A 14,184-nucleotide genomic window follows, 5' to 3' on the forward strand; every position below is an offset into this window, starting at 1 on the left:
TTAGTCTTGTAAACCTTGTCGTTCTTTAAGCTTCTGATGGGAGCCCTAAGCAAATAAAACCTTCTCTCCCTCCTGCTCTCCACCTTCCAGGGAAAGTGCTAATGTGCAACGAAATGGCCAGAGCTCTGGTTGCAGAAGCAAGAAGAAGCCAGAGGGTAGAACAGTAACTCATGAGCTACCTAATCAGCTTCTCAGAAGTTGGTAATATTGTAGATTTTACAGTTTCTATTCCATAATCATCCCCTGAAACTACCGAGAGCTGATGGAGGTTTTATAAATCAGATGAACAAGGGATAAGAGTCAGTGCGTGCTCAGTCCATAAAATACGTCGCTTTCACTAATTCCTGGGATTTCTGGAGAATTCCATGTGTGTGACATACACAGAAGAGACATTCCATGCTTGATGTTGGTCCAGGACAAGGTTAACTTTCTGCACACTAATTTTAATTCATTATATATGCCTTTTTTTCCCAGCACAAATGGACCCCCGAGGCCTATCTCCCAGACAAAGTAAAAGTGACAGTGATGATGATGACCTGCCAAATGTGACCTTAGATAGCGTTAATGAAACTGGATCTACGGCCCTTTCCATAGCCAGAGCAGTACAAGAGTAAGTATCACATTCTCAGGATGAAATAAGAATTGCCAAGGTGTTCAATGGATAATGGAAACAGCAGCATCTCCTGTTCCCCAGACCTGTCATTCTAGCTCTGAACGGGCACATGTGTCAGCATCTTTCCATTCAGCCTTGTGTTCTCTGGGAGGAGATTAGGGGAAACATGGAGTGTTTTGCGTAGTTGAAAATTTGTATTTTGAATAGAAATGAGACTTCTTTTTTAATACTTCCCGCCCCTTCTCCTTAACTCTGAAAACAAAAATTGTTCTTTTCTAGTGTCACTATCTAATTATCATCATTGTTTTCATTATTCATATAGAACAGTCAAGAGAGGTAAAATATGACAGGCAGTATTATCTTGTGTTGATAGGAGAGTACAGAACAGCTTTTTTGAAATTTAAAATTTGGAAGATACTATGTTACCCCTTTGAAACATTCAAATCATATGTAATTTTTAAAGGGATCGTTTCTCACTCCTTTAACTGTAACACAGAGTTAGAGTTTAGCCCTTTTTCGTTGAAAATAGCTGCTTTTTCATCATTGTCAGTTCTGTGTCTAGAATTTCACCTATGACTAGTCCATGTGTATTTTTTCTCTAGCATAATTTTTAATAACATAATTTTAAAGAAGAGGAAGATTTAAATTAAGCCACTGTTACTGCCAACACAAAAGTTAATTAACACTTTACTTAAAATGATCTTAGTTACCTCCCATATATTAATTCTTTTTTCCCAGGTATTGACTAAATATCTACTCTGTTTCATGAATTAGGCCTTGAAATTAAAAAAAAAAAAAATTAGTAGGGCATTTTAGAATTTAAAGCCTATGTGTGTGTATATGTGAGGGTGTATAAAATGAATCTCTATGATAAATAGGTACTAGGTATATTATATATTAGAGGAAACAGGATATGGAAAATCTAATGAAATTGCAGTCAGAAAGATTTGGATTCAAGTTCACATTCAGTCACTTAATAGCCATGTGACATCTGGCAAGTTAACTAACCACTCTGAGATATTTCTTCATCTGTAATAAGAAAGAATACGTACTTTATAGGACCATTGTGAGGGTGTGGTATAGTTACAAGGCATGAAAATTGAATTGCAAAGTTTTGACAGATGAGAGCCTCAAGGGTGAAATTAATATTATTATTAGTGGTAGTAGTAACAATAATGGTAATAGTGTGTAGTATAAGTACATGACAACTAGTAAATATAAATATTGCAAGTGTCATGCTGATTTTACAAATGAAGATACTGAGGACGAGAGAGGTTCAGTGTCTTCTCCAGAGTCATATAATAATTGGTGACGAGACAAAGTTTAGGACTTCTAACTCCCCAAACATATCTTTTTCTCAAGAGTGCCTGTAATGTCTGTTACCAGTCATATTCTTCCACTTGAACATGTATAAAAACACTTTTTTCTCTCATTTGTTCCAGTAACTGGTTGTAGTAACTTAGTTTCTCCAAAGCGTTGGATCAGAAGGATGGCTGAAATCATATTTAAGTGCTGCTAGCATGCCCGGTCACTTCATCACCAGTTCAGTGATCAGCACGGTGATTGTGGTTTTGTGGGAGCTAAATCTTAAGATCAAGGATTCCATGTTCTCACCTGCAAAATTAGACTAAATGATGACAAAGTTCAATTCTGAGATGAATCATAAGTTTCATAGACATTTTAATCACAGTTTTCCTGCACCATATAATATATACATAATTTGTGTGTGTGTGTTACAGATATGTGTGTTTCTGTAAGTTTGGCACTGTGATTACTAAAATCTAAGTTATGCTTACTCCATTTCGGGCTTATCGAGCAAATCATGGTATTAACATCTTAAACATACCCATTTTTCCTGCTTTTAATATTATGTGCTGAGAATATAATAGTATATTTTAATATGAAACTTTTAATAGCAGCCTTAGGAACTGGAGCTTCATTTTCAACATAACCTCTCCGATTTGCTTTGTGAAAACATTTGTAAGCCCCACAATATTTTGTTCTGACGGTGCATTCGCCTGCCTTTATTACTATTGCAAAAGTTGCATGTGTATCTAGGCAAGTGCCAGATTCATTATTCATGTAAGTGTTTTTATTAAACGATTAGTAAAGAATACTGAGCTGTCACTTGGGAAGCCCTAGAATGCCAGGACCCATCAATAGTTAATTAACCATCACTCAAGAAGGAGTATGTGTGTGTAAACACTGAGAAGTGCTAAGATACTGTTAGATGAAGCGAAAAGAATGTTCTGCAGAGACCTCTTAAATATAGGTGTATTTCAAAACTTAAAACAATATGTTGAGGAAAATTTTATTCTGGGACAAATAAGTATATAGTCCTTGTTAGAGAATTTTTTAAAAAAATCTGTACTTAGGTTTACCCAAAGTTAACTCTCGGTGGATATGTCTTCCTGCTCTTAATTTCTCTGATTTTTAATGCATGTCTCTGTTTCACTATTAATTTCCCTTTCCTCTTTTTTCTGTTTGCCTTTGGATCTTGATGGCTTCTATTAACTCAAAAGCTGTCCAACAAACAAAAAAATTCCAGTATACTATGATCAATAAAATAATGCTTCAAATCGTAAGAGGATTGAACACCATCTTGGCATGTCCGAGATGAGAGGATTTCAAAAGACATCCATGCATCTGTTTCTGGCACTTGCAGAACTTTGAGTTAGGTGAGAAGGATGCCTGCAGGTAGAGAGGTGATAAAATCAAGGGTTTATGTGCAATAGAGGTAGCACATTTTAGAAGCCCTGGGCAACCAAAACACGCCTCTCCAATTAAAGCCATGGTTTAGGAGGGGTTTGAAGGCATGCCTCTTATCTCATTGGCCACCAGTGCAGTGTCAAGGAAGAAGCGGGAAGATGAGAAAGGAAGCTATTAGGAAAGACTGACACTAGAGAGGGGCGAAACTGCCTTGTCCTAGGCCAGCCCTTCAGGCAAGATCCGAACCCACAAGGTGACTCTCTCCAACTGAATCTCTTCTTTGTCTCCTTTCCCATTCGGGTTCATAGCCTTGCCTCATGCGGTCATCACCATAATTTGAATTTTTAATTTGATGGCTAACTTTGCTGACATTATTATATTTACATAGCATAAACCTTAATATGCTAATAAATGCTCTTTTTAAATATTTGGTATTATGCATTTTACTGGTTTTTAAAATGAACGTTTATTAAATCTTCAGTTCAAGAAATTTTCCTTTGATTTGAAATGCAGAAGTTGTTAGCCATTGCACCCCTCCCCACCCCAATATATAATATTCAGATACTCTTGTCTTTGAATAAAAAGGAACAATGCTTGGTGGCTAGAGCTGCAACCTAAGTTCACTTCCATTTAAATAGATTTTTATAGCAAGGCTCCTGAACTGTGCTTGAACCAATCATTGCAACTATTTTCATTGATTCACTTGCTTCTCGTTTATCAGCTCAGCCTCAGTGAATTCAGATAAATGGGAAGAACCGGCCATAGCGAGGCCTACAGACAGTCTCTACCCTTCTTGTATTTCAACTGTAGAGATACTGTCCGAGCCAGAGACAGTGTATTCAAGTAATTCTGACAAAGCCAACTTCCAGCAATTCATAGAACATCTGTTTTGCTTAGGTCTGGTTTGTTTGTTTTTTTTTCCCCTCTGATGCTATAATAGGATCATTACCCTTAACTACTTGACAAACATAATTATGAAATAAGTGTTTGGAAAAAGAGAGGTACAGGCACATGATTAGAGCAAATTATTATAATTAACTCTAACCCTAGGCAAAACAATGATATTTTTTAAATAGGTAAAATTTGGCTCTCTTACTCAGAGCCTCTAATCTCTGTACCCCTTTTTCTTCTTTTTTCTCTAACTCCAAACCTTCCTACTCCTCATTTGTTGATGCTGGTAGAATAATCAACTTCCTTCAAAGTAAAGTGTAAATGAATAAGAATATCTGAAAGCGGGCCCTCCTCAGAGGAATTAGTGTTCAACCAGGCGCAAGCCTTAAACTGAAAGAATAAAGGTCTAGACATGATACTTTCAGTAAGAGTGAAGTGGGGAAGGGTGGAGTAGAGGGTGGGAGAAGGCGATGAAGATTTTAAGGAGATGGACCAGCTCTCCTCAGTGTCAGTTTTCGCAGAATTGGTAAATGCATGTGATTGTTTAACTCACACCGTATCTGAGTTCTCTGCCCTCTCTGATCTTGACTGTAACTGTCAGAGTGGAAAAGAAGCAACATGCATTAGTAGCTTTTTGCTTTGGTTAGCATCCCTAAAATTTGAACCTGTTAAAAGGATATTCTTTTTAAATAGTTCCTTGTTAATTACATTTAAGCTAATTAAAACACTGGCTTCCTCCCCCTGTTTTTATTATATTGCCTGTGTCAAGTGCCCTTCTTCTTAAAGGAAAACAATTTGTGAATTCTGGAAATGAAGAGTCCCATCTTTATTTGCACTTAGATGCTCTTTGAAAGAACAGTATGGTAGCAAGTTGGATATCCTATTCCTTCAGAGTCTGCTGCTGGCTCAAACATCATGGTTTTTAATTTAGAAGGTTGCATCTGATGATCAGAGAAGGGTCAGAAATCTTGGAGGTTTTCGGTTTGGGTTTTTTGTGTGTGTGTTTCATTTTCCTTATTTTAAAATTCTTGATCCTTATTTCTGAATCTCCTCGTGTATAACTTTGTTAATGTCTTTTAAATTACAGTAGAGAACAGTCCTAGAGATAAGGAAGAAAGAGAAAACAAAACTGTTACTGACTGACTTCTTTCAGGCAGATTCTGTGAGGACTTACATAGTTTTCGTCTAATTTGCCCTATGCTCCTGTTTTTATGCACAAATAAACCGAAGCCCAGAGAGGTTTACTCTATCCCCAGAGGTCCTATAGCTGATAATTTGCAGAGCTCATATTGAAATCAGAGTTTGTCTGACTATAAACCCATATTCCTTTATGAAGGCAGCTCTTGTTTTTATGTTGTGGCTTTAATATCTCTAAACCATAACTTTCTAAAATTAGCAAAGTTTTTTGACACCTGAATCCCAATAAGAATATAACTTTTATGAAATAATTTCAGATTTTTTTCATCTTTAAACTCGCTGTCACTTTAAATATAATCTGACTTAGGGAGAGATAATTCTATCAGATGCCTTCTCAGAAATAGTTCTGAAAAAGGTGTTCCACTTCTGTAAATCGCACACAGCATTATATTGATATGTGAAGAAATAAAGTACAAATACATTAGAGCATTCTTTCTATAAACTTCACTGTTGCTATTATTTTAAGAAATTATTGTTTCAGTATATACATATGTGCTGACATTCCCAAAATGAGCATCCTTTTTAGAATTGCTTTCTGTCAATCTATAAAAGGAAATGTTTGTCCAAGGGTTGAAACGGTACTGTGTCATCTAATTTTGCAGCCCTTGACTGAAAGATTTGAGGGTATTTGGATCATGCCTCTTCCCTTGTCTGCTGATTAGAACGAACCCAGCTGAGCTGATTGTGCCCAGAGAAGAAGCCAGAGAGCTCAGTATGTCAAACAATTTCAGGGGTTTTTTTTCTTTTAAATCTTTCCCAGATTCTTGTCTCATTAAAAGAAGCTATACTTTTATTTAATAAGCCTAATGTGTTTGGGACGCCTTCAAATCCCCACTTCATGCCTTAACAAAGAAATAGCTTTGATTCAGTTCTGTAGGTGGAAGTCTAGCTCTCTAATAGACTAATAATAGACATCATGGCTGATGGGTAAATCTGAGAGGCGTTCGCTGTCTTGCCAAGGAGATAAACAATTTTACGTTGCTCTTCTTCTAAAGGAGGTCAGAAAAAGCTCCTGATTTGATGTGAATGAACATAGGTAGAGTCTAAAGTGTATACTTAGCCTGCATCAACCCAACATTCTAGCAATATTAAAAATATATATGTAATGATCACTGAGTAACTCAGTCCCTGGGTATTTAATAGCAAGATGAAGACTGTACACCCATACACAGTCATTTCTATCGCTTTGATGGGACCGTGTTGGTCCCACTTTCGTTTAAAGTCTGATCAGTCTTTGATAATAATTTGATATTTGAGCTGTTTTGTGAATTAGCAAATTAAGTCATGTCTGTATTTGGTGAATAATTAATTCATTTATTTAGCCCTGTGTTACATGCTGGGGATACAGGATGAATGATTCATAGAACCTTACCACAGGGAGCTCAGAATCAACATATATGAGGCAAATCAAAGCCCAATGGGATAAAAGCATGAAGGGCTGCAGTGAGGAAAGGGGGGAAGGTCACGTAGCTCAGTCTGGAGTAGAGGAAAGCATTGACATGCGGTAGGAATGTGTGAATTCATAGTAACTGGCGCGGAAGTGAGTGTGGCGGAGAGCTGGGAGATGCAGCTGCTTGGGGAGGTGGGTAGGGACCTGATCAGGAAGGGTGAATTTATTCTGTAGACGATGGGGAGACATCAATAGGTTTTAAATGGCAATGGCGTCATCAGCTTTGTGTTTTACAGATTTCAGTCTCAAGGAAGCTGGGTATGGTGGTGCGGGTTGAGCACTGTACATCCCAAAGGGTGCCATTTATATGACTAGCGCTGCCTAGCTGTCCACAGCTAGACACAGGAGCTTGTGGTATATATATATATATGTATATGTATAGACACCCCTGTGTCCATACATGTCAGACTCTCCAATATAGTGAGCTGTTCAGAGGGTAGATAACATGTTCTAGTCTTCCATGTATCTCCAGGGCTGCTAGCGCAGTGCCTGGCCAGGTACTTTTTTAAACACTAGAACAGCATTGAATAAAATTGACAAAATCACTGACTTCATGGTGCTTATATTCCAGTGGAGGAGGTGGGAGGGAAACAGACAGTAAGCATACGGTACCTCTGAAGAAGGCAAGTGCTCTGGAGGTGAGGGAGACTGGGTGTGGGTGCTGAGTGAGCTGCGAGGGTAGACAGCATTTACTCTTTCACGTAAGGCATTTAAAGAACTCTGATAAGATTGTATGTTAGGAGAGACCTAAAGAGGCATGAGGTCAGGTCCCCAGGATATCTAAAGGAACTGCGCTCCAGGCAGAGGGGATAACAAGTGCAGAGACCTTAAGGCAGGAATATTCTGGAATGAATAAACAAACTCACTGACCAATAGAGAACATTAATTGTACAGAAGAAACTGAGCTCTGTTGATGCCAAGTAATGATTCTCCCATTACATCCCTAGGGAGAGGGATTCAGGACTGAATCTCTTTATCCACTCATACTTTTCCCTCTATGCTGTGATACAAGTTCTTTTCTTTTTTCTAAGGGAATCTGCAGTTTTTTAACCCACACAAGAATCAATAAACAAAAACAAAAAATAAATGCAAAACAAAATCTTTCTTTCAAAATTTCTTTCAAAGAAGTACTTACTTCTTTTGGGCCTGGGTTCTTGAAATCTAATTTTGTATCCCCTGATAAGTCAAAAATATTTATTATCCTAGAAAGTTTTTTTTTTTTCCATATATTGTTACTGTATCTTCTAGGATACAGAAACATTCGTACTTTTTCCCTAAAAATGATGCAACTGTTGTTCCAAGTGAGAGCTTACCCTCAGAATTTTTTATGCCTGAATCTTTTTGATCATTAAAAAGTAAAATAAAATAAAAGGCACCAGAATTCCCTGGCGGTCCAGTGGTTAGGACTCCGCGCGTTCACTGTTGAGAGCCTGGGTTCAATCCCTGGTCAGGGAACTAAGATCCCACAAGCCATGTGGCACGGCCAAAGAGAGAGAGAGAAAAAAAAAAGAATACAAGTAATACAATTTGTTCTAGAAATGCCAGAAAATACGAAAACCAACAAACAAAACAAACAAAAAAGAGCAAAGAAAATAAAAGGCACTATGTATGAAAGCTACTACACAGGTGTTGCTGGTGGGTTTTTTTTGTTTTCTTTGTTTTTTTTTTGCCGTACGCGGGCCTCTCACTGCTCTGGCCTCTCGCATTGCGGAGCACAGGCTCCGGACGCGCAGGCTCAGCGGCCATGGCTCACGGGCCCATCCCCTCCACGGCCAGTGGGATCTTCCCGGACCGGGGCATGAACCCGCGCCCCCTGCATCGGTAGGCGGACTCTAAAGCACTGCGCCACCAGGGAAGCCCAGTTATTGCTGTTTTGAGAGTGATTTATACCTTGTCTCTTTGGTAGGCATTTGATACTCCATACATAATGCTAAACAGTGAGTTTGACCTTCTCCCTCCCCAACTGAATTGAACATCATCTTTCTGTATACTACAGATATAAACAGATTATTTATTTAGCCTTCCTAACCACTTGGAAATTATCGTTAACTGAGTGTTGATTTGTTTTCAAACTGCCGTGCCTCATTCTAATGTGAATTAATTACTTCTAGGTGATCAATTTAAAAATAGATAGAAATCAAACTTTTTAAAGCCAAACTTTTGTTTTTATATTTATTTTTAAACAAGGGTATTCCAAAGCTACATCATAGACAGAGTGAAGAGCCGCTTTTGTTTGAGAGTGGCTACTTATTTTTGCTACTTCTATATTTAAAAAAATTTTAGTGCCAGTAATTACTGAGGTGACTCATAATTTGAAATAAAGTGGTATTTCATGTGGTCATACAGTATACTCCAAACTGATTGCCAGTATTAACTTGCTGCCAATTGCTTGACATACTTCTCTGTGTGAGATCTTTGTGTAGCTTTTTTCTTTCTATATGTTCTACCTGTAATTGCATTGCAAATTTATGTATACCATTTATATTTCTCATCCATATATTCTTAATGAGTGTAACTAGTGAGTACAGGTAGTCATTTCTCATGCATTTTTGATGTGTGTTGACACAGATACTCAACGATGATGTTGAAATATTAATGTTTCGCTACAAGTTCCCGGAACTATTCATCACTCTTTCATTTATTAATATAGTCAGAGAGAGTACATATGACAGAAAACCATACTGTAATATATTTGAAATTAACTCAATTCACCAGGATATAATCTCTTCCATTTGCAGTCAAATGCTCTAGGCACTCTCTTCTTATTACTCTTCATGAGTTATTGCCATTGTACCATAATTTTCCTTCACTTTATAGCACTCTCCCACACTTGAATCTCATTGAATATGTTTACTTACATGTGTCAAATGAAAGTAGAAAATTGAAGGATACGTTTTCATGGAGAACCTGCTGCTATAAAGAAAAATCTGACATAGATAGAAAAAGATAGCTTGGATCAGAATGAATCTTATCAGGTTGACATTTTACCATGATTTTGTGCCATCTACTTTCACAGTCACAAAGTTGAGGATTGCCCTCAGTTGAAATCTAGTACATCACACATTATGGCTTATCCTAAAAGTTAAATCCCAAACCATGTGCAGTTAGTGTAGTAAAAATGCCAGCAAATTTCTGGGTACAATTTTGGATCTTTTTTGTTAATTTGAGTAAAGTTCTATCTATTTACCTACCTATCTGCATATCCTTTCAAATATCGATTAATGTTACCTTTGGTGTCAAATAACAATAAATGTTACAAGAGAACTTAAACATGGAATTATTTTTCTGGGATAACAAGAAGTCTGGAGTAAGCAGGACAGGCTGATGGAGTGTCCTAAGGTTCGTCCTAGGGTTTCTTCTCTCTTCCTGTTTTGTTGTCCTTCAGTTGTGGCTTTCCAATGGTTATATGAAGTCAACTGCATCTCCAGGTATCCCGCCCTTATAATAGTCAGAAGAGAAGGAGTAAAAGCAAAACAAACTAACCAGAAGAACATAGCAACCAACTGTGTCACTTTTAAAACGCTTTCCCAGGACACCCACCATGTGATTTCTGCTTATATCTCATTGGCCAAAAGTAATTTACATGCTCTCAATTATTGGAGTATGGCTAAGGAAAAGAAAAACATGGACAGGACTGATTCAATTAATCAGTAATGTCTGCCACCAAATATTAATTTAATACCTAAGAAAAATAAGGCACCACCCCAAATTCAATATCAAGGTGTTTTGTTTTTTTTTTCCTAATCATATATTGCCGCTATAATGCTGTGTAGCCAGTCATTCCGGAACTCAGTGGAATACCATCATAAAACATTTACTTCTCTTCCATGTATCAGCTGGTCATTTGGAGCAGGTCTGCAGGTTCTTGGAGCAGTACTGTTCACTCATTTTTCTTAACCCAAAGGGCAGCCCAGGGCATGTATATCTCACAGCAGTGGCTAGAACACAAGAGGACAAGCCCTATAGTACAAACAGATTTTAAGCCTTTGCTCACATCATTCATCTACTAGCATCCCGTTGGCCAAAGCAAGGCACATGACCAAGCCCAGCATCAATGGGGTGGGGAAATATATTCCTCCCATGGAGATGCAAAGCTTTAGGAGAGTGATGACTAGTGTACTAATATTTCGGGAAAAAATGGCTGTTGTTTCTAGAAGCAATTGAAATTAATTTACCTATTTTTGAAATCTTATTTTCTAAGTTTTAGCAAAGTTTAGTCATGTTCTTATGAAATTTCTAGATGGCCCTGGTGGATCTCATAAATTCCTTTTTCTATATCTACTTAATGATGTATGTTTTAAAATTAATAACAAGTACATTTATTGAGTCTTGATATCTGGATTTCATCGTGTAAACTCTTATCTCCAGGGCTTACACTCTCAGAAGTGTTTGATTTTGCCAAGTGTAATGGAGTGGTGTTACAAAAGATGTAGCACGTAGCAAGAGGCTGATTCTAGCTGAATAAGCAAAATCTGTGAAATGTAGTTATGTTCAGTCTCTAAACTCAAATTAACATTGATTAACCTCTTATGGTGCACAAAGTGACAAAAAAATTAACATTAGCTAATGTGCCTGTTCCCCTGATTTCTGGAAGTAGATAGCTGTGGACTGTGAGAGTGACAAAATACAAAACATCAAATTGAAACTATTACACAGGTAAGAGAAGATAAAATCTTTGAGCTAAAATTTCGTGACCTTTCAGCAAAAAGTGTTTGGGTCTTCATTTCTACATCCCTTCTCCATTTTGTTCTGTATATGTAATCACTGTTACAAGTGATAGAAAACATGGAATTGATTCTTGTAGTTTTGATTTTCTAATGCAAATATAAAACTCATTTTATTTATTTATTATTTATTTTTTTTTTTTGTGGTACGTGGGCCTCTCACTGCTGCGGCCTCTCCCGTTGCAGAGCACAGGCTCCAGACGTGCAGGCTCAGCGGCCATGGCTCACGGGCCCAGCCACTCTGCGGCATGTGGGATCTTCCCAGACCGGGGCACGAACCCATGTCCCCTGCACTGGCAGGCGGACTCGCAACCACCGCGCCATCAGGGAAGCCCTAAAACTCATTTTAAATTGTACATTTAGAGAAACTTTTCCTAGTATATAATAGTAAAGTGCAAACGAGGAAATTGATTAGAAAAAATAAATGTCTTTCTTAAAATCAAGAAATTAGAATATCTTCTTCTCTACTTGGGTGGATTACATTGTTGGGGTTAAGATATTAATTTTTCACTGTAGCTTTTTATGAGGCTTATTATTCAAGTAAAGTCAGTAGACCAGTAAAGGTTTTACAATATGAGAATATCCAGCAAAAGTATTGTCAAGAAAACAAACAAAGTAATTGTTGAATTAAAAGCATGTAATCTCTTCATAGACTAAAATCAACCTGGTTTTTTAAAAATAGATTTATAGCCTTGGCTTTTTACTCCTACATTTTTACCAAAGCTTCCAGATTGACAGCTACTTTGAAAACAAATCAGGAGTTTCATAAATCTTGCCATATGTATCTTTAAAAGATCAAGATTATCCTAGTGTTTTAAAAGGGATTGCATGATAAATTATTAGTCATGAAAATGAGTAACAAGTTGGTCACATGCCCAAAAAACTCAGGAAGACAATATCGGAAGTTATTGAAGTAGTTCAGACATGAGCACCTCTGGGCCTGGGCCAGGGCTCCAGTGGTGGCTTTTGAACCAGTAACAATAACCCTAAGTGTTGTATTAAAAATATAGTGCTTTATAAGTCTCCGTTTATTTTTATTATGTATCTCACCATGTTCCTAATGTAGCAGTGAATGAATTATCTCATTTTACAGATGAGGACAGTGTAACTCAGGAAAGTTAAGTACTTAGTAGGCATCATAAAACTAGTAAGTAGTGATGCTAACGGTGCCCGATCAGATATATTTTACAGTACATGTTAAAAGTGCTCCTTCCTGCATTCTGTCTTGAAGGGAAAGGATTTATGATTTATGGTTTAAAGGAATAAATGACAGTTTTAGTGATAACTAGACTCTAAAGGATAAGATAAAGGCAAAAGGAATGGCCATGCCTTTGCACTGAATAATGTAATTGAGTCGAGTGGGTGGAGTTTGAAAAAATGGTGAAACATACAAACAGAACCATCCTGTTGGAATTTTGAGATCTGGAACTGATTAGAGAAGGCTGGAAATACAGAAAGGCAGTCATTGGCATAAGAATGATTATTGAGGTTAATTTTTTTTTGGAGATATTATTGACATACAATAAAACACATATTTTAAAAATACAGTTCAACAAATATCATATATTAGCGCATATATGTGGAACCTAGAAAAATGGTACAGATGAACTGGTTTGCAGGGCAGAAATAGAGACACAGATGTAGAGAACAAACGTATGGACACCAAGGGGGGAAAGTGGTGGAGCGGGTGTGTGGTGGGATGAATTAGGAGACTGGGATTGACATATATATGCTAATATGTATAAAATGGATAACTAATAAGAACCTGCTGTATAAAAAAATAATAAATAAAATTCAAAAATAAATGCAGTTCAAAGGGTTTAACAATTGTATATACAGTTGCCTCTTGGTATCCATGGGGATTGTGTTCCAGGACCCACGCGGATACAAAAATCCGAGGATGCTAAAGTCCCTTATGAAAATGGCTTAGTATTTGCATATAACCTACACAACATCCTCCCTTATACTTACTTTAAATCATCTCTAGACTGCTTATAATACTAACACAATGTAAATGTTATGTAAATAGTTGTAAATACAATGTAAATGTTATGTAAATAGTTACCAGCTCCTGGCACATTCAAGTTTTGCTTTTTGGAACTTTATGGAAAAACATTTTTTTTTTTTTCAATCCACGATTGGTTGAATCCACAAATGCAGAACCCTTGGATGGGGTGGGCATGGAGCCAGGGTTGGGTCTGGGTGGGCGAGGGGGGCGACTGTACTCATACACCTGCAACTTTTTTTTTTTTTAATTAATGTTAGAGTAGAAGTATGTGTATGAGATGGGTAGAGAGAAATGGTGTGGGGGGGTTGTTGAAGATGCCCTGCTTAACTAGCTTTATTTTATTTTATTTTTTTAATTTATTTATTTTTGGCTGCATTGGGTCTTTGTTGCTGTGCACAGGCTTTCTCTAGTTGCGGCGAGCTGGGGTTACTCTTCATTGCGGTGCGCGGGCTTCTCATTGCGGTGGCTTCTCTTGTGGAGCACGGGCTCTAGGCGCGCGGGCTTCAGTAGTTGTGCTGAATCAAGATACAGAACGTTTCCATCGCCTAAAATGTTACCTTCGCCCCCTGCACCCACCAGTAAATTCAGTACC

General features: G+C 37.5%; 1 protein-coding gene across 3 annotated transcripts in view; it reads left to right on the plus strand.

Moving 5' to 3' along the window:
- KLF12 (KLF transcription factor 12) overlaps nucleotides 1-14,184 on the plus strand; it is a 450,263-nt gene that overhangs the window by 326,775 nt on the left and 109,304 nt on the right. For all 3 annotated transcript variants that reach the window (XM_004284271.4, XM_049700997.1, XM_033414043.2), the window contains one exon: nucleotides 475-610. In XM_004284271.4, the coding sequence (XP_004284319.1) occupies nucleotides 475-610 (136 nt within the window). The remainder of the gene's footprint in view (nucleotides 1-474; nucleotides 611-14,184) is intronic.

Source organism: Orcinus orca, chromosome 18, assembly GCF_937001465.1.
Source record: "Orcinus orca chromosome 18, mOrcOrc1.1, whole genome shotgun sequence".
In the NCBI taxonomy this organism is placed as follows: Eukaryota; Metazoa; Chordata; class Mammalia; order Artiodactyla; family Delphinidae; genus Orcinus; species Orcinus orca.